We start from the raw sequence: 25,762 nt of genomic DNA, 5'->3' as shown, positions 1-25,762 counted from the left end.
TCTAAGCCCTTCATTGGAGCTTTTAATTTAAGCTTTACACTTGTCAAAAAACTATCACTAAAAAACTAACTAGCCGTTACAAATTAAAAAACTAGCCGTTAGCTTCATTTGATGTTGCTGCTGCATCCCTTCTCGATCCACCTGGAAGTGTTTAGCATCCAACAGTTTAAACTCACTTTTCTTTCAAATTTTATTATTATTTAGGCGAGAGGGAGAATTCAATAATATTACAATAATTTAGAGGAGGAGTTTCGAAACCGGTACGCATAAGACACTCCATTAGGATATTGGACTACATGCAAGCTTAAAATCTTGGATTGTGGGTGTTTTAACATTTTAGCTTGATTAGATAGGCTTTTGTGGAGGTGCCCGTTTGATTATTATTGTGTTTTAATATTTGTGTGAATAAATAGAGGAGAAATATGTAGATATATGAAAGAAATGACGAATAAAAAAGAGTGAAGAAACAATATGCATATGAAATGGGGTCTTGGATAAGCTCATGTTCTTAATTAGCTTATAAATGAGTTTGGTTGTCTAAATTTTTTAGGACCTTTTACCATTTGAAGTCCCGCCCCTCTCTCTAAAAATTCCTGGCTTCGCCACTGCGGACTGCGCTCGTTGATATGTATGGCAAGTGTGGTTATATTGATTTGGCTGTGGAAGCCCTCAAGGGAATGTCGAAAAGGAATGCAGTCTCGTGGGCAGCCATGATTGGAGGGTTTGCAGCACACGGATATGCAAATAAAGCCTTTCGTTGCTTGGAGACAATGCAGATGGAGGATGGCCTCAGGCTCGATGGGGTGGTCCTTGGAGTGCTAATGGCTTGTACTCATGCAGGTCTCCTCGAGAAGGGCAAATCTCTGCTTGAAAACATGAAAACTCATTATGGCATTGTGCCGAAACATGAGCATTATAGCTGTGTTATAGACTTGCTCTGCAAGGCAGGTCAGCTAGAAGAATCACTTCAGCTTATTAGAAGAATGCGCATAAAGCCATTTGCATCTGTCTGGGGTTCTTTTCTTAGTGGGTGTCGAGTCCATAAGAATGTTGATCTTGCAGAGCTTTCTGTTGAACTTATACATCTAGAAAAATGAGGACAGCGGAGAAGAAGCCGGTGCTTATGTTCAGTTATCAAACATTTATTTGGGTGCACGGAGAAGTAAAGATGCAGTTAGGATAAAGAAGAAAGATGATGGGTGAATGATGAACCAAGAAGACACCAGATGCAGTATGATAGAGGTGGATGTAAAAGTTAATGAGTTTGTTTCAGGAGACGTATCACATTCACACCGAGCACAGACATGTGCAAAGCTGGAGCTGATATCTGCTGACTTAACTCAGGATTGAAGGGTCTGCATGCCTAATGCGGACAGTTCTGGTCCTTCCGGATAGCGAATCCTCAAGGATTATGACTTCTCATTGCCCGTCGGTACTTGCCCTAAATTGTTGTTGCTCAAGTGTTCTCTTCAAAGTTATGTCTGACTAAAGATGCATGGTTTGACTTGATGAGATTGATTGGGAAATATTCTCATCACTCTGAATGAGGCAGAAGAGGGTACGTAAAATTCTTTCCCATGAACAATTACATCCTGCATATCTTATTCCATGTTATTAACCCGTTAACCCACAAGCATTTCGATGAAAAGTGTGCCAAAAAATATTTAAAATTTGGAGATAAAATCGTTGCAGGATTCGATCTTGGATAACTATGTTGCCGTTGATCACCACCTGCAACAAAGGCTAGTATGTCAACCTTAAAAAAAAAAAAAAAAGGCAAGAAAGACTAGTATGACGATAAATCTGCTTCCTTAGTTCTATCTATCTAATCATGGAAACATTAGGAGAGTTGGTAGCACCATAACACGATTTCCTGATGTATCAACTCCATGAATTATATCTTGTATTTAAATGAGATTAGAGATGAATTGGCTGCATATGTATTCTACTTACTGATCTCAGTTACAAACTTCAACCTCACATTAGGAAACATACAGTTGAAATACAATTGGCCCTGCTAAATTAGACTTGTTTTTTGTTCTCATACATCAAGAAATCGAAAATTGAATAAAGTAAATCCATCAGGCCCTGAAATAATTGAAGAACCAATTTACTGAAAAAATCTGCGAACAACATTTCCTTGCTTCTTTGCATGAAGTGCTACTTCCTTTCCTATCTGTACTCTAAAAATTTGAGCAGTTATGGAGCTGAATGTGCAGAATATGAACAAGACGGTATCTGATGTTAACAGGTTTTGCAAATTCAGTCAAGTTCACTTCCTGCTTGTGAAGGGCAGAAGACAATCATAGTTAACCACAAATATAAAGCGAAAAACTAGGAATAAACGTACATTTTCGTTAAATGTGTGCACGTACTATAAGAAACACACATTTATCACATTCACCGATCACGTCTCTCACAGAGGTGAAACCCACTTATAGGTTGGTTCCGTGTAAATTGCACATCCGTGAGAGAGGTGTTTAACAATGTGATCAACAAATTTGGTACAAAATACTTTTGTTTCAGTAAGCTTTTTGGAATCGGACATATCAAACTTTTTTAGAATTATCAAGATGAAGACATGAAAACCCCTTGAAACAATTCTAACCTTCGGACAATGACAGAACTACAACGATATGCATATCATGGTTGTTTGGAGGAAGATGCAAGCGAAGGGGATATAGTTGTCCATTCAGAGGATTGCGTGAACACACATCAATTTCCTCCAGCCCGGTTTCTTCCTTCAACTTTTGCTTCAACCCCTCTACATCACTACCCTTGAATGGGAAGGAAAACTCTTCCGATGAATCCTCAACGTCTCCTTTCTCATTAGCCACATGATAGTAGATCATTCTCCCTGGATCTTTCTTCGGCGAATCATGATCAAATGACTTGCTTGACTGCGTTTAAGAACAAACAATAAGAAGCCAAAATATAATTAAACTTGATAGTCATAGAAGTCATATTTGTTAATTAAAACAAACCTCCCGTTTGGAAGCCTTCGGCGTTCTAAGGTCAATCTCAGATGGAGATGTCGGTTCTGAAGGTGCTGAAGACTCCGAAAGTAATGCATCTGGTGGTGGAGGAGGGGGTTTCGCCACCGGGTGACGTTCTGGCGATTCAACCCGAATATCTGTAACATCTACATCCCACAGAACCCAATCCTGGGATGCAGTTCTATGTGGGACATCATGGGTGACAGAGTTTCTCCAAGGTGGTACGCCCCCATTTGCGCGCAAGAACTGACCATAGGGCGTCTTGAGCCGGACATGGTGTCCTTCTTTTATAGGTTCCCATTCCAGGGACGAATCTAATCTCTTTGGCAGGGTTTGCAGAACTTTCTTGCCTCGCAATCCAAGACGGAATGGCAAGCTAGAGGCTGTTAAGTACTTGCCATAACAGCTTTTGAACCGTAAAGTGTTTGCATTTTCGACAAGCTCCACCGTCCATTTGGCATTCTTCACCGTGCCATCGCGATCTTGGAATACAGTCTCTTGATCCTCGTCTGCTAACAGATATTTGTCGTGGTGGCTCCGGAAGCGTACTGCTCTGGCTCTTTTGAAAAACTCCATATGTGTACCTCTATGAAACAATAAGACCGATCAAGTGCTGTGATTAAGCACATAAAAACATCAGAGAGATCGATTGAACAAAATGTACAACGTTAATTGTCAAAATTACGAGTTTTCGCTTGTATTTTCGTCTGAAATTTTCAAAGTGATTTGTACCCTTGAACTAAAAGGGGAAATGATATGTAGCAAGTTCGCGCCTTGCGTTATGTGTTTGTGAAGGGGAAGGAATTAGAGGCAACGGTTGACAGAGGCTGAGGAAATTAAGGAAACTATATATATATATATATATATATATCCTTTTCTATTACAAAGATAAACTTTTACTTTTTTTCTTAGTTGAAAAAAAAAAAAATCTACAAAAAAAGTGACAAACAAGTATGATTTTCTCTTGAACTACTAGCTAGAAGCTATATATAGGGCTCCCATTAAGTTGTGCAATTGTATTGATACTCTTTTTTTATACTATTATTAAGAGGAAGTTTTGAACCCAAGATCATTTACAAGGATATTAAACCAAATGCATATTGATATTCTCTTGGAACATATCGACAAGTCTGCAACTTAGTGGGAGAACAAGAAAAATAGATTGTAAATACTGATATTGCACAAAATAAGGTGGGTAAAAGGTTTATAATGAGGTGGCTAAAAAGCATATTAATATTTAAGGGGTTATTTAGTGCTGACGCGCTTTATTCTGTACAATTAATGTTAGTGACTTTTTTCATAGGGTGATGTTAGAGAGACAAAATTTGTAAACCAAATGATGTGTTACCAATAAGAAATGCACGTTTATCAACGCTTAAGTAATAATCCAATTATCAACAATTTAGTCTCCTTAACATTACTCTTTTTCAAATTTATTGTAGAGGTACTTCTAGGTTTGATTAATTATTTTTATAAACTAAACGTTTACTTGAAAGCGCTTAATCATCAATATTAGTGAGATTCTTTATCTAAAATACAATTGTACTAATGAAAAAAGGAAATGCTATATATTCCCACACACTCATTTTTACCTCTCACACACCTTGTAATTTGTGGCCATTTATTTTTTCCAACTCATTTGATCTGATGACCGAAAATTGAGAGAGTGATGTGAGAAGCAAAAATGGATGTGTGGATAGAATACAAAAAAAACAAAAAACTACAGTCAATTTCCTTAATATCTAATTAATTTTTGGAAAATTTCTTTCAGCTGAACACAAAACTTAGCTTCATGTTGCCCTCGTGATGAAAAATTTACAGAAAAGGTAACACTTAATGCAAAATCCAATTAATTGGTGTAATGCGTGTGTGTAAATATATATAGTCAGGAAATTTAGTCTATTTTGTAGAAAGAAGATCATCTGATCAATCATCATCAATGATACAAGTAAAACCCTGATTTTCTTGCATACATATCATGTGTACTAATTAATAATCCCAAAATTCCAACGTTATATATGTTATGTATTTTTTTTATCCGAATCCTTGGTACGATCTTTGGTTGACGAAAGATCAACGACGGCTGGAGAGTCTGGCTGTGTTTGTGAAGATTCCGACCGCGAAACAGACCGTGGTTCTGGTTCTGTTGGATCTTGTGTTGCAGTAGTACTATAACGACTAGAACTATCATTGACATTATCAACATTCGTTTGTTCTTGTTGTTGTTGTTGTTGTTCTCGAATCTCCACAACATCCACATCCCACAGAACCCAATTTCTCGTCGTACCTGTACGCGGATTGTCGTGCGTGATGGTGTCTTTCCACGGCGGTACGCTACACCCGCTTGCACTCAAGAATTGCCCGTTGGCCGCCTTCAGCTTCCACACGTACCCGTCTCTTACCGGCTCCCATTCCACTATTGAATCCAACGTCTTTGGCATGGTTTGCAGGACTTTGTTACATTTGATTCCGAGAAGAAAAGGCGTACTTAACGCCGTTAAGTATTTCCCAAAACAGCTCTTCAATCGCAATGCGTTTGGATTTTCGCTAATTAGCTCCACCGTCCACCGCGTGTTCTGCACTGTTCCGTCGCAGCTTTGCCATACCGACACTTGATCGTCGTCGGCCAATAGGTATTTGTTGTGGTGGCTTCGAAATCGTACCACCTTGGCTTTTTTGAGAAAATCCATACCGTAATTGCATGCACTGATCTGAATTCATTAAGCACAGCGTATTAATTATATAGATAATTAGGGTTATGCATGCAAGATCGAGCAAAAGTACGTCGGGTAATTTTATACCTCGAATCAAATGGGCAGAAAATTGATGATATGAAGAAGCAAATTTACGCTTTGCCCTCGGTACCGGTGTTCAATGGAAGAATCAGAAAATAAGGCGGAATAGGAAACTATACGGGAGAGGCATACAATTAAACGGATGGTTGAGATTGAATTATGAAAATAATGAAAATTTTATATAACGCAGGTACGTATAAAAGTGAAAACACACGACCTTGTGGTAGATTGTGCAGATTTAAAATTTAGTTAAGTTGGCTAGAGAAGTCCAAGCTCATAATTCACATTGCACGGGTTTTATTTTTTTATGCTAATGAATCACATGATGGTGGTCAAGAGAAACTAAAATAATTGTATGAGTCTTTCTGAACACCAAAAAAAAAAGATTATTTTAACGAAGCCACCAACTAATTCCGTTTTAAAAATAAATTTGACTAGAGAAGTTCGAATCTTCTACGTATGTATGCATAATTTGGATGAATTTAGAGTTGAATATTACTCATATTAAAAAAACGTGTGGTGAGTATTAATCGTTCAATTCAATATAGTAGAAGATAAATGTGGGGTAACTCTCTTGGCTTGTATTGGTTCCGTACCCAACATAACCACTTCCTAAACAATTTTATGGTATGTATTTTATCGTTGCAGTTGTGTACGGGAAGCAGACTGCGTGGATGTTACGGAGTTTATACAACTTGGTCGCCAAGTCCTTACTTTGCACTCCAAAAACGTACTCAAACTTCACATGACGATCAAACCCTAATTTAAATTTTACTTAAGCTATAATATGTCTTAGTTAATTAGGTTGATTATGCAGACGAAAGATATTCTAAATACTTATTTGAATGGGCAAAGAAGAAAAAAGATAAGACATTTTGGGTATTTAATTAAGACTTATAGGTCATATATACGTAAGAAATGATATGTTTTTCACCAAAGAGACTATAATTTTAAATCTTTTTGCAAGCAATAGGACTCACATATATGTACATAAATATTTAATAGTATTCGTTTTGATTATCATGATCATATTTGATTTCGATTATCATGATCATACATATATACAGTTTGATTGATAATGCACTTATCTCATGTTTTTCAAATGTGAGACAAAAGTAATGAAGGGAGACTAGAACTTCAGACTTTTAAGTACTATGAAACTGATACAATCTACTTGTTTTTCACTCTTTACCAAAGAAAAATTAAAAGAAATAATCAAGATAATTAACTCTTTGCCAAAGGCAAGGTAAAATATGGTACAAACAGTTTGTGTCCACAAAAAAATTACCAAACCTTACTCGAGTTTAAGGGTTATACTTTCTTCTATCATATTTTTTTCGTGTAATTTGTGGATGGTGTTTCTCCTTAATTTTTTTTTATTTTGGCACATACTTAAATATCATCCAAGACATCTAGCTAGCTTTGGTTAGCTCACGTCACTATCACAACAAAGTGAAGAGGGGCATGATTTTCATATATACACACACACACACACATATATATATACATACATACAGCGGAAAATTACCAAACCTCCCAAGCTAACCGTGCAACTGTGTATAAATATGACTCCCGAGATACGTAAAAATCAGTTCAACAAGATCTACTTTTGAATAGAGAAACGTTCAAATTTTACTTGGTCTTCTAATCCACCTCTTCTCATCAATCGCAGATCGATCAAATCTGCGTTTTGATGATCAAAACCAAGCCATAGATCGCATATTCTTATTCATTTCGATCAGTTTTCCGGCCTTATAATTCCGATCAATTTTATCTTTCCATGTTTCTCTTTCTCTCCCTCTCTCCAATCAAGTTATTCAACCTGCGTTTTGATGATCATCAAAAAAGTTGATGAATTTACATTCTACCCTGCAATGACGATAAAAGGAGGCACAAGCCAAGCCTGTGCTGCGTGCAAATACCATAGACGAAAGTGCGCTAAGGACTGCGCTCTTGCTCCACACTTCCCGGCAGATCAACCGATGATGTTTCAAAACGCCCACCGATTGTATGGCGTTTCGAACATAATGAAGATTCTAAAGAAAGTTCATCCAGAGCAAGAGGAGGAGGCTATGACATCGATCATATACGAGTCCAATATGCGTGCCAAATTTTCAGTCACCGGGTGTATGGGCATCATAAACCAATTGAATTTCCAATTACAGCAAGCCCTAGAAGAGCTTCGATATGTGAGGACAAATCTTGCAATTTGCAAGGACCAATGTCAATATCGACTACCTTCTTCCTCACCGCACTACTCTTCTCCTTCACCGCAGTTGCAGCTAGGTATACCTACAAACACCGACGCGGCGACTCTGACACTTTATCAACAACATCAATATCCGTATCAATATGCTTCTGGCGCTAATGGTGCCAGTGGTGGAATGTCCTGGGTGGGTAATGAGTATCTTGCAAATGGACTTAATGGGGTTTATATTGACGACAATGATAATATGGTTAAACCTCTTAGGGTTCAACATCCCTACTATAACGATAACAATGTCGAACAACTTATGGCTGTTCAGTCTAGTTTGGTTTCTTCACAAGCCTTTCCTGTTCACCAAGAAATGGACGTTCCTCATGACTATGATGACATTCCATTTGATACAATTGCTGATGATCGACAATCTTATATCGAATCTAAAGAAGCCTGTGAGTCTAGGTATGTACAATATTTAATTAATTGTCTTCTACAATTTGAGATTTAATTTACTAATTGTGCTCATTTGGAAGTGATTTTAAATTGGTGAAACTGAATCAGTGTAAGTATTTTTCGAAATAAGCAACACTTAAAGTCTTTTTCAGGATCCACTTCGAACGCTTTTGATAAATTTGATTTTGAGTACCAAATCACTATGTGTTTTTATGTGCTTCTTGGAAGTACTTAAAGTCTTTTTCAGGATCCACTTGAATTTTTATTAGGGATTGATTTTGAAAACATTTTCAACAAAAACGCTTTTAGTAATTTTCAAAACACTTCCAAATGAGCCAATTGTCTAATTGCTGATTGTTTAGCCTAGTTAGCTACGTCAATATTCTTCCCTTTCTGCACCATAGTTTAGATGATTTCATAGAAAAATATTGCTTACATAAAATAATAATGATAATTATACTGTCTAACAAATTAAATTTACTTATATGCAGTGCTGAATCATCGTTCAAGGGTACCACGCAATCGATCGAACATGTCTCAAATGATCTCAAGAGTGCGGCAGCATGCTTCAGTCTAACGAGTGTGAAGTAGCTATAGCTAGAAGACAAATGAAGTAATTCAAGTAATTTCAGAACGATCGAGTTCCTTATTTTTTTTTCATTTGTTTTGCAAATTTGGTGTTCAAAGCTCAACAATTTTGTTTATTTGTTTCCACGTACGCATTCATTGAATAAGAGATGTAGGCTAGCTCTTTACTCAACCATTTTTGGAGAAGATTGAAATGCACTTAAAATGTTCATTGCCCTCTTCTATATTTCTCCTACCAAGTTCTCTCAAACACTCTGCAATTTTATCAGTGTAATGTTATTTTTTTTGTTAAAATCAAAGTTGTGGTAGCAAATTTCTTCAATCTTAACGAAATTGTACCTGCAACACAAAACAAAATAACACATTTGATGAAGGCCAAAGTCACACACGCCCACGAGATGAGGGGTTGGCCAATGGCCCAATGGAACTCCGATGCCTAAGTCAGTTTCTTTGGAGAGAGAGTTTAGGACTTAAGTGCGTAGCAATAGGTATTTATAGAGTTAGGGCCGGCTATGTATATAGGGTTTTGCTACACATGGCAACATTCGATTGGCATTCATCTATAGGATGGATGGAGGAAGAATAATCCAAGGATATTAATTATGAGATAATATCTTGGGAATATTATCTTGGAAATATTCTTGATTGTATATGATTGGAGTTCATGCTTGTTTGAGTTGATCTTCAATTAGGAGAGTATTCAAGATAGAATTTAGTAATTAATCATATCTTTAATACCTTTGACTTTTATCCTTGCCATGGGTAGGAGAGCTTGATGGTGTCGTAGTCAACTGCTTATGTCTTTAGGGAGGTTGAAATGTATAACCTATTAAATGTAAGATTATTAATTGATTTGCTCTATGAAACTGGCATTTAGTTTCATTTTACCCATGAAATTTGTTTTGTCTCATTTTGCCCACCAAAATTGCTATTTTCATCTCATTTAATCTCAGTTCACCCAATTTTTGTCAATTCGGTCAAATATGCCTTAAATTAATATGGACATTAGTTGAGATTGAACTTTGGGACTGGACCCGCAAGCTCAATTTCCTTTATCCTCTTTTACTTAACCCTAATTGTTTTCCAACTTTTTTTGCCACAATTCACATGCGGCTGGTAAATATGTGGTGATCAACCAAAATTCACATGTAAGTGTCACATCCCCAAGCATGGGGCTTATCTCTGCCTACGTAAAAAAATGAAATGTTCACACTACTTTTTAATTTAGTAACAATTTGACGGAATGAACAAAAATGGTGTGCAGACAGTAATGGCTGTTTCAGGAGGCAAAGTGAGACAAAACAAGTTTTAAAGGTAAATGAGACTAAATTACAATTTTAGGGGGCAATCAATTAATAAGCTTTAAATGGAAAGGAGAATGATTTTTCATTTTGAGATGATGAATTAGACATGAAGAAAACTTCTCTTTTCTAATCCTCCCTCCCATTTTCGGGAGGATTGGAATGCATAATTTTTCTTCTAGAGTAATTTATGGCTGAAAATTCAACACTTTATCTACTTAGTTATTGAACCAGATACAAATCCAACACTCTATTCACTTTAATAGTGCACCACATGCAAAATGATAGCTCCGGTTGCTAAACCCAATTATTTGTATAACCAAACCCAATCTTTGTACTGTATTTGAAACGTAATAAATATCCTTAAGGAAGTCATCCGAGCAAAAAGAAAGAGCCAATGATTTCAACCATATCTAAATTTCACTATTATCCTATTGCTGTTGAGTACGTTCAAATAGTCAACTTGCCGCGTTCTTTGCTTATATGTTTAAGATTGTCGAGTAAAGTCAACTGATAAGAAATTGCCGCATTGCTATTATTTATTCCTACAAAATTATAAGATATATTTTTGCTTTTTTTTAATTGATTTTTTTCTGAAGCTTCAATCCATGGATTTTCAAATCAGAAAAACGTCAACGGTTTCTGGTTTGGTGCTAAAGACGACAATGTCGCCCAACAAAACGATAAGAAACTACCGATAAAAAGGAGAAAAGAAAACCAACTAGATTGTATTTGGTGCTTTTATGTTGAATTTTGGTATAAGATTTGTATATTCCACCATGAAAAAGATTTACAAGTTACAAGAAGATATATAGGAGACGGAGAGAGATTGAGGGGCTGCAAGAACCAACTGGCAACACGCACACTCACCTCAACCTTCTCTTTAAAAATGGCAGCAGCTATAAATCAAGGAAAAAGGTGGTAATTAATCACAGCTCGCCAACTAGACAAGGTGATAGAGTGGTGACGACCACCTAATCTAACCTAACCTAGCTTCCAATTTTTTATGTGTTCATCATTGCGTAATCTCAACTGTCTGTTGGAAAGATATAGAAATTCGGGTTTTGTTCGTCGTTGCTGTCAGTGATTACTTATCTGTTCTGAAAGATGAGTGGTTTTTTCGCTATTTTCGTGTTCGTGTTCTGTAACATGCTTCTGCTTACTGATTATTCTTCTTCCCTTCCCTTGTGTACAAATATGAGTAAGTGTTTATCTCCTAAAATCTATTATCTGGTTGCCCTTTTCATTTCTACATGCTTTGTTTCGTTGTTCGGAAAAAAAGCCGACTTCTGCATTTTGTAGTTTTCGTTTCCCTGCGAGTTAATTTCTTTGCCGGTTTAATTTGGAATAGGATCACCCATCACGCCGAAGACTCCGCTTAATTTCTGTCGATACAATGGTAGCGTTTGCTGTGATTCCGCTGAGGATTTGCGGTTGCAGAATCTATTTAAGGCAATGAATGTTTCTGATCTTGGTTGTGCTTCTCTTGTGAAATCAATACTTTGCTCGGTAAGAGATTCTTTGCTTGTTTACTTCTTGTTGCTAGCTACTGTGTTAAGTGATATGGAACCGTTGGCACCGGTTCATGTGTATTTGAATACGACATGCTTTGCAGAGATGTGATCAGTTTTCTGCTGAGCTATATCGATTTGAATCAGCGCCTCGACAAGTTCCTCTCCTCTGCAACTCATCACAGCACCAACCTGGTGGCGTTGACTTTTGTTCCAAGGTCTGGGATGAATGCCAAAATGTAGCATTGTTAAACTCTCCATTTTCGTTGCAAGTTGGAGGTGGAACTCCGTCCAATTCTACTTCCAAGCTGAGTGATACATGGCAGTCAAAAACTGCTTTTTGCAACGCGTTTGGTGGATCTTCAAATGATGAATCGTTCTGTTTTGATGGTGGACCTGTGTTGCTCAACAGCACTGAAATTCCAAGTCCCCCGAGTGGTATGTGCCTTGAAAAAATTGGAAATGGATCGTACCTCAACATGGTAGCCCATCCCGATGGGTCAAACCGTGTTTTCTTATCCGACCAAGCAGGTAAAGTATGGCTGGCAACTGTTCCGGAGGAAGAATCAGGAGAAACATTGGTGATCGACGAAGCAAATCCCTTTCTTGACATAACTGATCAAGTATATTCCGACACTGAGCTTGGAATGATGGGATTAGCATTTCATCCTAACTATGTCCAAAATGGCCGTTTCTTTGCTTCATTCAACTGTGACAAGGTTACATGGCCACAATGTTCAGGAAGATGCTCATGTAACTCTGATGTGGGATGCGATCCTTCGAAGCTGGAACCGGATAATGGTGGGCAGCCATGTCAGTACCACAGTATCATAGCAGAGTTCACTGCCAATGCTACCACGCCACAACCTTCGTCGGTAAATTTCTGCATGATTCAAGCGTTATTTCACGTGCTTTACATGCGAACATTGCTAATTGATACTGTTCTTGCCCTGGATTTCAGTTCGCTAGTGTAAAACCACTTGAAGTCAGAAGAATATTCACCATGGGCCTTCCATTTACTACCCATCATGCAGGTCAAATTCTGTTTGGACCTAAAGACGGATATTTGTACTTCATGATGGGAGACGGTGGAAGCATAGGTGATCCTTACAATTTCGCACAGAACAAAAAATCCTTGCTTGGAAAGATTATGAGGCTCGACATCGATAACATACCAAGTGAGCAATGGCAAAAATAAAAATTTAAAAGGCTTTCGGACACCATATTCTTCGTAGGTTTTCCTCAGTTATGTAATACTTGTTTGCAGGTGCAAAAGAAATTGCTGACCTTGGCCTATGGGGAAATTATTCTGTTCCTGGAGATAATCCTTTTACCGAAGATGAGGAACTGCGGCCGGAAATTTGGGCTTTAGGATTTCGAAATCCTTGGCGATGTAGTTTTGATCTTGAAAGACCTTCCTACTTCCTTTGTGCAGATGTTGGTCAGGTAGTAACTGAGATTAGTTTTTGTACGTTCGCCGATATAAACATGCCTTCTGCACATTTATTGCAAGCTTCTGGTATCATCAATGCTCAAGTTATTGTTTGTATAGGATCAGTACGAAGAGGTTGATCTAGTCACCAAGGGCGGAAACTATGGATGGCGTGTTTACGAGGGGCCTTTTCGATACAATCCCCCTAAATCTCCGGGAGGAAATACATCTGCCAGCTCCATTAACCCAATTTTCCCTGTAATGGGATACACACACTCTGAAGTCAACAAGGCTGAAGAATCTGCATCGATCACAGGAGGCTACTTTTACCGATCCACAACAGATCCGTGCATGTATGGAAGGTAAGCTCAATACGAACATCTGCAGATACCACAGCTCTTCGGTTATCATGTCCCGTCGAGTGGTGTAGCACCACTTTGAGGGTCTACTACAACATCTGATGAGATTTCCTACTCTAGAAACATCGTTCATGACCCTTCACAGCAGTATGTAAATTATGTTTGCAGGTATATTTATGCAGATTTGTATGCCAGTGGTATATGGACAGGATTAGAAACTCCCGAAGGTAGCGGAAACTTCACTACCGCTAAAATCGCGGTCAGTTGTGCTCTGGACTCTCCTATCCAGTGCGGTGCCGAGGCAGGAAGCTCTGTCACTGCATTAGGGTTCATATTCTCATTTGGTCAGGATAACAGGAAAGACATCTTTATGCTGACCAGCAGCGGCTTATATCGAGTTGCTAAGCCTAGCCGCTGCAACTACACTTGCTCCATAGAGAATGTTACATCCTCTTCCCCTCCAAAATCTGTTCCCTCTCCTCCTCCTTCCCCTTCAAGCACAGGGCGGTTGAACAATCCATTAACACTGGAGCTATTGATCATCTTCTGTACATTGTTGCTTCCGTTTCGGTGTTCACTTGTAATTTTATAAGCTAAAGAAAAGAAGTTGTTAACTTCTGCATACTATTCCAATTTGAGGACATCTATAAACTTCCATGAATTTATTGTACAACAAGCTTAAGTTTACAGCATAGGCGAGGGTTAATTTAACTAGTTTCATACAAGAAATCAACAGAACTTGATGAATGTGTTCGGATGAGAGCAAGTTGCAAACATCATGGACCAAATGCTATACAATTGATCTTACAAGAACTATGTCTAAGCTACAAGATTACAAACGTATTTGGAATTTAATCGTGTTGGAACTAATCAATTTCTACATTGGCTAGAGCGGATGTGCTCCATCCTATCGACTGAAGTTCAAATCTCTACTACTGTAAGGTGGGAGCTTTTCCAGGAAGCCATCTTTTCCTGTTGATGCAGAGAACGGATATTGAGCAGAAGGTTGTCACTTACAATACAATGATCAAGATTTATGGAAAGTCACTTGAACATGAAAAGGCTACAAATCTTGTGCAAGAAATGCAGGAGAGGGGTTCAGCTAAATGCAATTACATACTCAACGATTAAGGCTGGGAAACTTGATCGGGCAGCAATGCTGTTTCAAAAGCTAAGGAGATCCGGGGTTGAGATTGATCAGGTGATTGTGGCTTATGATAAATTAGGTTTGGTTGCTCATGCTAAGCGTTTACTTCATGAGCTCAAGCGCCCAGACAACATCCCTAGGGGGACTGCAATTACAATTCTTGCTAGAGCTGGTCGCATAGAAGAGGCTACATGGGTTTTCCGTCAAGCTTTTGAGGCCGGGGAGGTGAAGGATATATCAGTCTTTGGTTGCACGATTGACCCTTTTTCAAGAAACCAGAAGTACGTGAATTGCATTGAGGTGTTTGAGAAGACGAGAGTGGCAGGATAGTTTCCTGCTTCCAATGTGATTGATCTAGTTCTCAATGCCTATGGAAAGTTACGAGAGTTTGAGAGGCAGAGATGCAGGAAGAAGGGTGTGTTTTTGCTGACGAAGTTCACTTTCCTGACGCATAGTCTCTATGGTGCAAGAAAAGATTTTAAGATGGTAGAGGCACTGTTTGAGAGGCTGATCTCTGATCCCAACATCAACGAGTTACATCTCGTTGTTGCCAGCATCTATGACAGATCAAATAGACTTAATGATGCATCCCGGATCATGAACAAGATGACCGAAAGACGAATTAGGATGTCATGACCCTCTTTAGAAGTCTACAGTTCGTGTTTAAAATTTTCCCTTTTAACTGTGAATAAGTTGTTCTGCTGGTTATTCTGTAGGTATTGTACTGCGTGAGGCGTGGCCATGTGTGTTGGCTCCAACACGATGGAACTACCAGTATCAAGATTTCGGACTTGAATTTATGTTCTATCCGTACATACATGCAGAATTGTAAGTCCCTTTTTGCCAATTTCCATGTGAAGGACCCATTAAACCAGTTCTTTTGTTCTCACAGATTGCAGATTTTCAACAGTGCTGAAAAAGCAAGTGTCCTGTTTACAGAGGAAGCAGTTCAAGAGCTTATCCAGGATCTACTTGAATTTTTACTCGAGGCTGGTTTCAAAAACATTTTCACCAAAAACACTTTCAATCATTCTAAAAGCACTTTCAAACGAGTCATACTCTACGTTTAAAGAGAAAGGATTGCGTATTCAGTCCCGTCCCATGTATTTGTACTCGTATTTCCAGGTTGGTAAGCGACGATCGTTCGAAAAAATACCGATGACCTCAATTCTTTCTTTCTACTGACTTTTCCCCCTTTGCTTTCCCTTTTTTTCCAGATTTAACATAGTTAAAAGCTTCCGAACTTTTCTTTTATTGCAAGCAATGTAACTTGGAAGAGATACCTTATTCTATATTTAGGGTTTTCCAGCAGCATACATGATTAAACGTGTATTGTACCAAACCTATTGACCCCTTTATCCTTTTTCATACAATTTTGAAAACATCCTGTGGATTGATTCGTGTCTTTCTTTATTGTGGAAACCTAAGAATCTTATCTACGTTAGAATTTCATGTCTCGTTGCATTTCTGAATAAGACCGAGGCTCTTTCCGACACTCGAGTTGTGGAGATTCTAACATACAACAGGGATATAGCAGGACGAGAAATCTGAAGAGACGTTGAGCTTTCCCTCTTGTGAACGAGAGATTTTTCAGTATGATCAACATACGAGGTGGTACGCCACGTGTCACTATACAAATAATGAGATTTGTGTGTTAAAAAAAGTTAATAACTTAAAAACAAAATTTCCCACCATTTACATAAAAAGACGTGATGTATCATCCATATTCTTATCAAAATGAAAATTTTCTCCTTGTCAACATGTCACTGTCTTATAAGAAGTAAATAAACGAACCAACAAGTCTTGGTATTAAAGAGGTTATGCCTATCCATTCATGGTGGACGATAACCTACTTTCCACAAATGCTGCAACCAGTTCATCACAACTCTTTTAAGTTATTTGGGATTTTTGAGAATGTTGGACACCATCTTTTTTTGTAGGTGTAGTTGCCTAGTTGGTAGTTGAGGCTTTAGTGGGTCCTGATTGGAGAAGAGCTTACATGTAAATAAGACGCGATATTAGAATCACAATAGTGTATCAATAAAATCAAGTTCAGTATGAGTGAGTTCAATTTTTGAGAATAATATATGGGTTTCCTGAGTTTGATTTTTACGAAATATCGCTCTAACAATCATTAAACTCACACCACTGCAACAACAATGCTGCAACAATCTAACTTAGTTGACTGTTTATCAAACTAATCACGCAATACCATGTAAATAAGTTAATACATATAAACCATCCATCCCAACCTACCTAGATAGAACAATACGACATGTAATAGGCTTTCAATATTGTCACTTTAATGTCTTGGTTTCTCTCGCCAATTTGGGCGTGAGATGTGAATACTAATTAGGTACCAGGTCAAGCCGCGCCTTTGCAAATTTCAATATCATACGTGAAGGGTCCTTTTCACTTTTCTTTCTGGCTATTAAAAAAAGGAACAAGAAAGTTCGCTTCAACATAAAAATAAATACATAAATTTGACTATTTTTCACATGAACTTTGTCAATTATTTTGGGTTAAAAGAAAAGAATTTCCAAAAAAATTCACTACTTTTACTTTCTAGAAAAAAATTCACTTGTTTTACTATTTTTAGAGTTTTCTTCTGCAGCCCGGACCACCTTGTTCGAAATATTGTTAGAGTTAGGTCACCAACCATTTTAATCACATAAATTCTAGGTGATTTAAAGCATCTGCGAATGAGATTGTCAAAAATTCATGTGGCACTTTTACATCTTTTAAAATTTTGTTTTTCACCTGATATGTCAAATTAAATTATTATTTTATTATATTAAATTGTTATAATAAATATTTAAAACAAAAAACAGTAATAAAATGAGAAATGTTGAGAATATAGTCAAAGTGAGACTTTATGAACTTTCTGTCACCTCATAACTTACATTTTAACGTTAATTTCCATGCTAACAATATAAAACATTATGTACATGATTTGTAAAGGGATTCAGGAAGAGTCTACTTTAAGAGAATCTTCTTAGCATTTCTCTAATAAAATTAATAAATGTATCTAATAATTAATTAAAATTTTGAAGCTGCTGTTAATTTTTGCAACAAGGTGAGAGCTGCTAATTCTTATTATGCGATATCAAATTTAGTTTTTCAATTGAAAAACATTGTTGCTGCCTTTTTTAAATAAAGATACTCTTTTGAGTCGTCATTCAAGTTTGAACTCACGAAATATTCTCTTGAATGTAAAAAAAACCATTTTTGTATTAATTTTATTTTTCTATACATTACATTCCGTAATGATGAAGAACAATCAAGATAAGATGTGATCTTATGCTTATTATATAAATAAACAATAATTTTTAAATCATACACCTGATCCACCAATACTTTATTTAAATTGGAGGTAATGTTGATTATACTTTGATTAGTTGCTAATTTATTGACGTCAGCATTGTGATTAATACTCATAGTTGGCGTATAAAAAGGATTTCAAAGTGACGCGATGTTTGAAACTTACCCGAAGTGTATTTTGATTATTTAATTTTAATAAATAAACAAGACAAAGTCATTTGTAGATTTTAAAGGCTTTTTAGTTAAACTGGTCTAAAAAATTAGCATAACTTCTTATTTTTGAACTTGAAATTTGAAATCGATAGAAGCGGCATCTAAGTTTGTCCACCATTAATCATTTTGGTCATTCATAAAATTATTTTAAATAATGACGAAAATAACAAAAATACCTTTAATTTAATAGACAATGAGCCAAAATGATATGACAAAAAATAAAGGTTTTTGTGTCATTTTATCATTATTTAATGAAGATTTTTTTCACACAAAAACTAAAATGATTGATGGTAGACAACTCCAGAAATTAATTCTATAATTTCCAAATCTTATGAACTATTTTAACTAAAAAGCCATTTTAAATTTAGTTCACCTCTTTGAGCTTTTGTAAACACAACAACTTGAGCTCACCCTTGATTCTAATTAACAAATTAGTTAGATACACTATTGAACTCGCATTTTCAAGTTCAAGTGGCTCATATAAACACATCTTGAACGCGCCATTTTTATAACAAATGAACTTGTCAAATTCATCCCCATCACTTGAAATTTCTAGTTCAATTTACTTTTTAATACATCGCTCACATTAAAAATAATAAATAAACTAGTTCATAAGCCAACAGGATCCGAGGATTCTTGAATCATGTCCGTTTATTGTACATGGTACGATCAGTTTTTGTTAAGTACTATTTATATTTATTTTTAAATATAAATATTTAAAATGATTTCTGATTGTACAATGTATAATAAACGGACACGATTCATAAATTCTCAAGATCCTCGAATCCCACAAGGATCGTACTCGTTGATAAGACCACGACAAGATCAAAGAACAACATCTGAACAAAATTTAATGTTTGAACTCAAAGTTATTTGTCTAGGTTGACCCCTCTAAACGTATTGCGCAAGGCCTTGTGTAGGGTCGACATTGATCCCTAAACTAATGCATTTTTCATTTTGACAAATCTTAATTCAAATTGCAAACATAATTAACCAATCGATTAGAACAATGTGATTATTCTTTTGCGTATAAGTTTGAATTTCCTTTATCATGTAACTTAGTATAGATTATTTTGAAGAAAAAAAATAAAAATCCTACTTATAAGTAAAAATAAAACAGAAAAACATGAAAAATCCAAAATTCCAACCCCCTAGTTTGTTCCAAGTTTGTTTTTTCACTTTTTACCTTATGAATCCCATGTTTTTTTGTTCAAGTTGGAAAACGGCACAACGTTTTTTTGACTGTTTTCCAACTTAAATAATCAAATCCTAAATCCCGTTAGAGCTTAGATTTCTTTCCTAATTTAAATCATTTTCAAATCTAAAAAAACGCATATATAGATGGATCCTGAAATTTGTAATTTTGTAACTTCTAGTCCAACTTAGTAGTCCCTCCCTATCACAATTTAGAATTTAGCACCTATTGTCACGGCAGTCGGACAAATTAGTCCGTCTCTGTCTCTGTTTTTTTGAAAGAGAAAATTTTCAGTATATTGTAAAAAGGATTCAATAATTCAAGTGTAATAATATAATTTTAGACGTTGAAAACTTAGAAATTTTATTTTCAATAAACTGAATTATAATACTTCGAAAGCGAATTGTGTATCCGGCGTACTGAAAACTTTTTTCATCCGGGGACCTTTCTTTTGTCCTATACGGTACAAACTCATTAATCCAAATCCAATCCAATCCTTTCAGTCCTTCACTATATATAATCCCCCCATTAACCCAACTCGGTAGAAAAACTAAAGAGCAAGTCTTTAGTCACTAATCACTGATTAAAGGAGCTAATAACTGATTAATCAAATCCTCCCACCCACCAATATCATTTTCTCTCTCGGTTTCTTTTCTTTTCCCTCACTTTCCTTCCAACCAAACAACAAACACCTGCTAACAAGCTCCCACCTTTCCCCCTCCATCTCGATAACCCAGCAGAATTATCCCGTTTCAGAATCTGGGTCGGTTGCATTTGCGGATTTTTTGGGGATTCAGGACCTGAATTTTCTGAATATTTTGAAAAATGAAGAAGCTCAAGAGCTACTACTCGCATCTGAGGCACCACCAAACAGTGGAGCTGAAATGGATCTTCCCCTTGGCGATTGGCTCCATTGTCTCTCTCTTCCTCCTCTTCCTCACCACCCTGACGTCATCCGACGGCACGCCGCTGCTCCCCTTCTACCGCTCCTTCTCCATCTCCAGCTCTGTCTTCATCGAATCCAAGCTCCACCCGCTTCCCGTCTCCTCCCTCCCGCCGCCGCCGCGCTTTGCGTACTTCATCTCCGGCTCTAACGGCGACGGAAACATGCTGAAGCGGACCCTCCAGGCGCTTTACCACCCGCACAACTACTACGTGGTCCACCTGGACCTCGAGTCGCCGCCCGATGAGCGGATGGATCTGCAGAATTACGTTTCTACCCACCCCGTTTTTGTCCAGTTTGGGAATGTGAAGATGATCAGCAAGGCTAATCTCGTCACTTACAGGGGACCGACTATGGTGGCCAACACCCTCCACGCCGCCGCCATTTTGCTGAGGGAAGGCGGCGATTGGGATTGGTTCATCAACCTCAGCGCTTCCGATTACCCACTTATTACTCAGGATGGTGAGTCTAAATTTGGGATTTTTGGGACTGTTTTCGTTTAAAATTTCGTATTTTGGACTGTTTTTTGTGCTAAATTTGAATAATTAATTACTGGGTTTTGATTAATCTGGTTGTTTAGATCTGCTGCATACGTTTTCTTACTTGCCGCGGGATCTTAACTTCATCGACCATACAAGCAACATTGGGTGGAAGGAGTATGCATAATGTCCCCCTTGTTATTTTGTTGTTTATATTTATAAAGTTTCTGTTTTTATTTTCATTTCTTTTTCTGAGTGACTAAAGTTGTGTGATTGATTTGGTAATGCTGCCTGTTTATAGGTATCAAAGAGCGAAACCGATAATTGTAGATCCGGGGTTGTATATGACCAAGAAAGCCGATGTCTTTTGGGTTACACAGCGAAGGAGTGTGCCAACAGCTTTCAAACTTTTTACAGGTACAAATTTTAGATAACAGATCATATAGAGTTGAGCACATCAGACCAAAATCACTATATAATTGCCACATAAATAACCAGAATTTCCTTTTATTTTTTGTAATGAACTAACATAGGGACCTAGAAACCCAACATATCTAAAGTATTTAAGTATGTACATTTATACTTATAGCGTTAGGTATAGATACCATTTTCCTTCTCTGCTTGGATTTTCAGTGAATGAACTAGTGTAGTAGCCTATAGATTTGAAATTGGTATGGAAATAAACAGCTATGCTGGAAGACTGATTTTGTCAATTTATGACGGCTATTTTTTTTAGTGATATTCAATGAAATATGATGTCCGAGAAAAAATATGTGCTGCATACCAAAGGATGTCTCAGAGCTATAAAAAATTGCTTTGAAACATTTCTTTTTGCAATGGAATCAATCATTTGCTACCTAAGTTCAGCTTTCGCGATTGTGCAAACTACACTGCTAACAACATGGGATTGTGTGGAAACATTCAAACTCAAGTGAGTGGATGAGACTAGATATATCAGCCCTCTTGGGTTGTTTTCATTGAAAGGCAATTCCTAAACAATTAATGACGGTTGCAGTGTAGGAAGGGAAGTGATTTTCACACACCCTTTGTAGCCTCTTACACACCCCTGTTTAATCCTGGCTGTTGATTCTGTTTGATTTATTTAATTTGATGGTCATAAATAAAGAGGGGTTGTGAGAAGCTAAAAGGGGTGTGTGAAAATCCCTTCGCTTTAGGAATGACCTTTATCAACTCACGCAAATGCATTGCTAAGTGTGTTAAATTGCTGTCTTTTGCGGCTCTAAACACCTATTTCTGTTTCTGGGTAGTCGAACCAAAAACAACTTATATAGTTGGATGTGCATTTGGACCCTAGTTATTATGGCCAATCTTCTCTATTACGCATAAAAGTAGTTTTAGTGTGTTTTTCTCCTCACCATGTGTGATCGGTAACCATGATCAATTTATTGGCAGATAGACATCAAAGCATTAATCTACATAATCTGATTTTATGTTGCTTGATTGTTAACTTTTGTCCTTTACCTATAATATGCTTGTTATTTCACTTACTACTTTAATATCCTTATACAACACTCGGATTTCATATACTCTGCACAGTTAAAACATATATTCTAAAGGTCCTCTAGGGAGCTAATGTCTTTACAAACCACTCTGGCCTTGGCCTTTATAGGTTTTGGACTTTCCAAAATGTGGTGTTTAGTTAATTTTCCCAATTTCCTGTCAATTGTCCACCTGTTGATCCTCTCCAACTGCTACCTGCCCTTAGGGAGTCTCTTGAAAAATATCCATTTATTCTACATTGAGGAAAAGAGGTTGCACTTGGTGCGATGGCAAGTGCCTTCGCCCATGAGCGGTAGGTCTCGGGTTCGAGACTTGGGAGCAGCCTCTCCATAAATGGGGGTAAGGCTAGCCGACATTCACCTCTCCCAGACCCTGCATAAAGCGGGAGCCTTGTGCACTGGGTACGACCTTTATTCTACATTGAGGAACATGTCCTGTTGCCGTAAGTTTTCTTTTAACCAAATGTTTGCTTTCTTTTCATAGGTTCTGCTTGGATGGCACTTTCAAAGCCCTTTGTTGATTACTGCATATGGGGATGGGACAACCTACCACGAACTGTTCTCATGTACTATGCAAATTTTTTATCATCCCCGGAGGGATACTTTCACACTGTCATATGTAACGCTCAAGAGTTCCGCAACACAACTGTGAATAGTGACCTACATTTTATAACGTGGGATAACCCTCCCAAGCAACATCCTCACCACCTTAACCTTGCAGATATGCAAAGGATGGTCGACAGCAATGCTCCCTTTGCAAGAAAGTTTCGCCAAGATGATGCTGTGCTTGACAAAATTGATTCTGAGCTGTTGTCTAAGGGTCCCGGTATGCTTGTTCCTGGTGGTTGGTGCATAGGAAAAAGGGACAATGGGTCTGATCCATGCTCTGATATTGGCAATACCACAGTCCTCATGCCTACCCCTGGAGCAAAAAGGCTCGAAGTTTTGATCAGCTCTCTATTATCCAACGAGAAATTCCGATCAAACCAGTGCAAATGACAAAAACTCAAACTGCTCGTTGAAGCTTGTTGAAATGCTTCCCCACATCAGTTCATTTAGTTTACAATTGACGACAGAATACAGCATTATCAGGGAAATGGTGTGTACATACTTCCGATGAGCTAGATTGCTTCGTACTATGCTGACATGGTATGTACCATTGGTTTCTAGTTAGCCCACCATTTCCCATTTACCTTTTTTTTGTTTTGAATTTTTGGATACTGTATTTTTTATGGTCCGGGCATTTCGTATGCTGCAGTAAAATGCGTTTTGAAATGATGATGGGAGTGTAAGAACTGCTGGAAAGATGTATATTTTGAAAGAGGAAATCTAAAGAAAACTTGTCTGATTCTGTGCAACTTTTGGATCTAAATATAGCCGTTTGTTTCATGTATCTGATATTTTGCCGATTTTCGAACTTGTTTTTGCACGTCTTATTATGTTTAGGGTTTTTTTTTTTCCCTTGACTGCCATCATTTGGATGATTGGACGTATTTCATTTAGTTATGCCTATGCCTTGAAGCCCATGACCCCATCGGCTTAGCAGCCTCCTGGGGCAGAAGACGGGCCATCCATGACCCTCCCCTCGCGTGGAGGTGGAGAGATTCTAACATATATTCCTCTCTCTCTCTCTCTCTCTCTCTCTCTCTCTCTCTCTCTCTCTCTCTCTCTCTCTCTCTCTCTCTCTCTCTGTGTACACACACACACACAAGCCCTTTAAGAGAAAAAGGATTCTCATTTTTGGAAGAAAAAAGGAGATCAGCTGTGGAACCTACTTTATATCGAACTTCAACGATCCGAATTGTTTATTTGGTAAATTTTAATTCATAGATCATCAATTATAAAAATTCAATTCAATCAGAAATCGTTTGCCTATTTAATTATCACGATGAAATTTCTATGTTTCTCTAGAGAACAAAGTGTTTGTCCATTTTTTTAAACTCAATTAGATACCTCAAATATTTCCGTTTTGGCTAATATTTTGTAAGGATGATCTATGAGGTGCAACCTAAAAAATAGATGGTTCGGGTCTTTAAAGTTCGAAGTGATGTTTGCCTAACAACTAATTCCTATTTTTATAAAAAAAAATGAGGATCCCTTCCCTTAAAGGCTATATATACACACCCACACATTCGATTACACTGAATAATGTCACATAGGAGATATAAGCTCGACCACATCCAAGAATCTCCGCCAACCCTTAGGGGGAAGATCTTTCTTTCTATTTTTACCTAAACTCTTATAATTTTGTAAGCATAACTCTTCAAGTCGTATGGTGTGATCCCTCTAAGTGATGTTTTATATTCCATCATCACAAGCACAAACACCACCACTCACCACCACAATTAACACATTTAATGCTTAAATGAACGTCTGTTCAGTTAAATGAGTACCCATTGGTCATCCCTACCATCCACCAAAAATTTTCAAACTCAACTTTTGCCTTCAGAAATTTTACACAGGAATTTTGATTTCTGAATCTAGCCAACTCCTACCCATCTACACCCAACCTCACTGTCGGCTAACCTCGGTGCCTCTGAAAAATCATTAACTCTAAAAAGGAAACAAAATTAATTAAACCAAAATACACTTGCATTTCTACTTGCTCGTTAAGATTTGGTTCGCTCTCAAATGATGGAAAGTAATTAAGAACACTCGTGCATGTGGTTAAGTGTTGAAAGGGACTTGACATCAACATTAGGGTTTTCCGCAACTAGCAAAACATAAAGTTATGGACTCATGTAAAACGATTGCACCCAAATACCTTTTGCGTTTATATGGTCTATCAATGCAAGGTAACATACATGCGTTGAATCAAATAGTGGCCCCACATTCCACAATTATTTTCCATACAATTCACATCAATTGCATATGTTTTATTGTTCTTGTTCGGGACAAATTTTGATTTGTAATTAATTGGTAATATATCTCTTTATAACTATATTATTTGTTGTGTAATCAAGAATATGTCAGTTTGTATCTACATCGCTCGTTGTGTGATAAATGATAGATACATTATGATCAATGGTGGACTCTCATACCATTCATAGTTAATGATTTGAGTTACAAGGCCAAGAAAACCTTGCAAGTTAATTTCAATTGGAGAACAGAACCATCAATGGTGGACTCTCATACCATTTTAGGTTAATGATTGAGTTTTCCCATCCCTGAGAAACTCCTAAAAGCATATATCATGAAATCATTGATACCCCAAATGAGAACACTATTTGATGAATCATATGCTATGCAAGAAATAGTTCCTTCAAGGATAGCCCCATAGATATATATGGGGTGGATCCGTGACAGCAC

The 25,762-nt window shown here is 37.3% G+C and overlaps 5 protein-coding genes and 1 pseudogene across 5 annotated transcripts; 4 read left to right on the top strand and 2 right to left on the bottom strand.

Annotated features, from left to right (window-relative positions):
• Positions 1 to 608: 608 nt before the first annotated feature.
• On the top strand, positions 609 to 1,767 carry LOC126610439 (putative pentatricopeptide repeat-containing protein At3g28640; annotated as a pseudogene).
• Positions 1,768 to 1,920: 153 nt separating this feature from the next.
• LOC126609880 (uncharacterized) lies at positions 1,921 to 3,735 on the bottom strand. Its single transcript, XM_050277815.1, has 3 exons — positions 2,985 to 3,735; positions 2,609 to 2,900; positions 1,921 to 2,279 (listed from the first exon to the last, which is right to left on the bottom strand). The coding sequence occupies exons 1-3, from the start codon at positions 3,570 to 3,572 to the stop codon at positions 2,263 to 2,265; spliced, it is 897 nt and encodes a 298-aa protein (XP_050133772.1). The 5' UTR covers positions 3,573 to 3,735; the 3' UTR covers positions 1,921 to 2,262.
• Positions 3,736 to 4,866: 1,131 nt separating this feature from the next.
• Positions 4,867 to 5,934, bottom strand: LOC126609881 (uncharacterized). The gene is made up of 2 exons (XM_050277816.1): positions 5,798 to 5,934; positions 4,867 to 5,707 (listed from the first exon to the last, which is right to left on the bottom strand). Exon 2 carries the CDS (start codon positions 5,684 to 5,686, stop codon positions 5,018 to 5,020), a length of 669 nt encoding a protein of 222 aa, XP_050133773.1. The 5' UTR covers positions 5,687 to 5,707; positions 5,798 to 5,934; the 3' UTR covers positions 4,867 to 5,017.
• Positions 5,935 to 7,375: 1,441 nt separating this feature from the next.
• Positions 7,376 to 9,243, top strand: LOC126609879 (LOB domain-containing protein 27-like). The gene is made up of 2 exons (XM_050277814.1): positions 7,376 to 8,453; positions 8,936 to 9,243. Exons 1-2 carry the CDS (start codon positions 7,624 to 7,626, stop codon positions 9,033 to 9,035), a joined length of 930 nt encoding a protein of 309 aa, XP_050133771.1. The 5' UTR covers positions 7,376 to 7,623; the 3' UTR covers positions 9,036 to 9,243.
• Positions 9,244 to 11,132: 1,889 nt separating this feature from the next.
• On the top strand, positions 11,133 to 14,383 carry LOC126609878 (HIPL1 protein-like). The gene is made up of 7 exons (XM_050277813.1): positions 11,133 to 11,534; positions 11,685 to 11,842; positions 11,949 to 12,719; positions 12,806 to 13,022; positions 13,112 to 13,290; positions 13,397 to 13,638; positions 13,804 to 14,383. Exons 1-7 carry the CDS (start codon positions 11,441 to 11,443, stop codon positions 14,225 to 14,227), a joined length of 2,085 nt encoding a protein of 694 aa, XP_050133770.1. The 5' UTR covers positions 11,133 to 11,440; the 3' UTR covers positions 14,228 to 14,383.
• A 5,680-nt stretch (positions 14,384 to 20,063) lies between these two features.
• On the top strand, positions 20,064 to 23,801 carry LOC126612119 (beta-glucuronosyltransferase GlcAT14B-like). The gene is made up of 4 exons (XM_050280430.1): positions 20,064 to 20,916; positions 21,035 to 21,110; positions 21,235 to 21,350; positions 22,938 to 23,801. The coding sequence occupies exons 1-4, from the start codon at positions 20,337 to 20,339 to the stop codon at positions 23,450 to 23,452; spliced, it is 1,287 nt and encodes a 428-aa protein (XP_050136387.1). The 5' UTR covers positions 20,064 to 20,336; the 3' UTR covers positions 23,453 to 23,801.
• The last annotated feature ends 1,961 nt before the right edge of the window (positions 23,802 to 25,762 follow it).

Source organism: Malus sylvestris, chromosome 17, assembly GCF_916048215.2.
Source record: "Malus sylvestris chromosome 17, drMalSylv7.2, whole genome shotgun sequence".
In the NCBI taxonomy this organism is placed as follows: Eukaryota; Viridiplantae; Streptophyta; class Magnoliopsida; order Rosales; family Rosaceae; genus Malus; species Malus sylvestris.
Note: the sequence above shows the minus strand (reverse complement) of the source record. Positions and strands in the feature narration are given on the sequence as shown.

Coding starts and splice junctions, on each gene's coding strand:
- LOC126609880 (XM_050277815.1), bottom strand. CDS start 3,572: ATGGAGTTTTTCAAAAGAGCCAGAGCAGTACGCTTCCGGAGCCACCAC. Junction 2,901..2,984: donor CGAAGGCTTCCAAACGGGAG/GTTTGTTTTAAT, acceptor TCTTAAACGCAG/TCAAGCAAGTCATTTGATCA.
- LOC126609881 (XM_050277816.1), bottom strand. CDS start 5,686: ATGGATTTTCTCAAAAAAGCCAAGGTGGTACGATTTCGAAGCCACCAC.
- LOC126609879 (XM_050277814.1), top strand. CDS start 7,624: ATGATCATCAAAAAAGTTGATGAATTTACATTCTACCCTGCAATGACG. Junction 8,454..8,935: donor AAAGAAGCCTGTGAGTCTAG/GTATGTACAATA, acceptor ACTTATATGCAG/TGCTGAATCATCGTTCAAGG.
- LOC126609878 (XM_050277813.1), top strand. CDS start 11,441: ATGAGTGGTTTTTTCGCTATTTTCGTGTTCGTGTTCTGTAACATGCTT. Junction 12,720..12,805: donor CCACGCCACAACCTTCGTCG/GTAAATTTCTGC, acceptor CCTGGATTTCAG/TTCGCTAGTGTAAAACCACT. Junction 13,639..13,803: donor GATCCGTGCATGTATGGAAG/GTAAGCTCAATA, acceptor TTATGTTTGCAG/GTATATTTATGCAGATTTGT.
- LOC126612119 (XM_050280430.1), top strand. CDS start 20,337: ATGAAGAAGCTCAAGAGCTACTACTCGCATCTGAGGCACCACCAAACA. Junction 21,111..21,234: donor AGCAACATTGGGTGGAAGGA/GTATGCATAATG, acceptor GCCTGTTTATAG/GTATCAAAGAGCGAAACCGA. Junction 21,351..22,937: donor AGCTTTCAAACTTTTTACAG/GTACAAATTTTA, acceptor TTCTTTTCATAG/GTTCTGCTTGGATGGCACTT.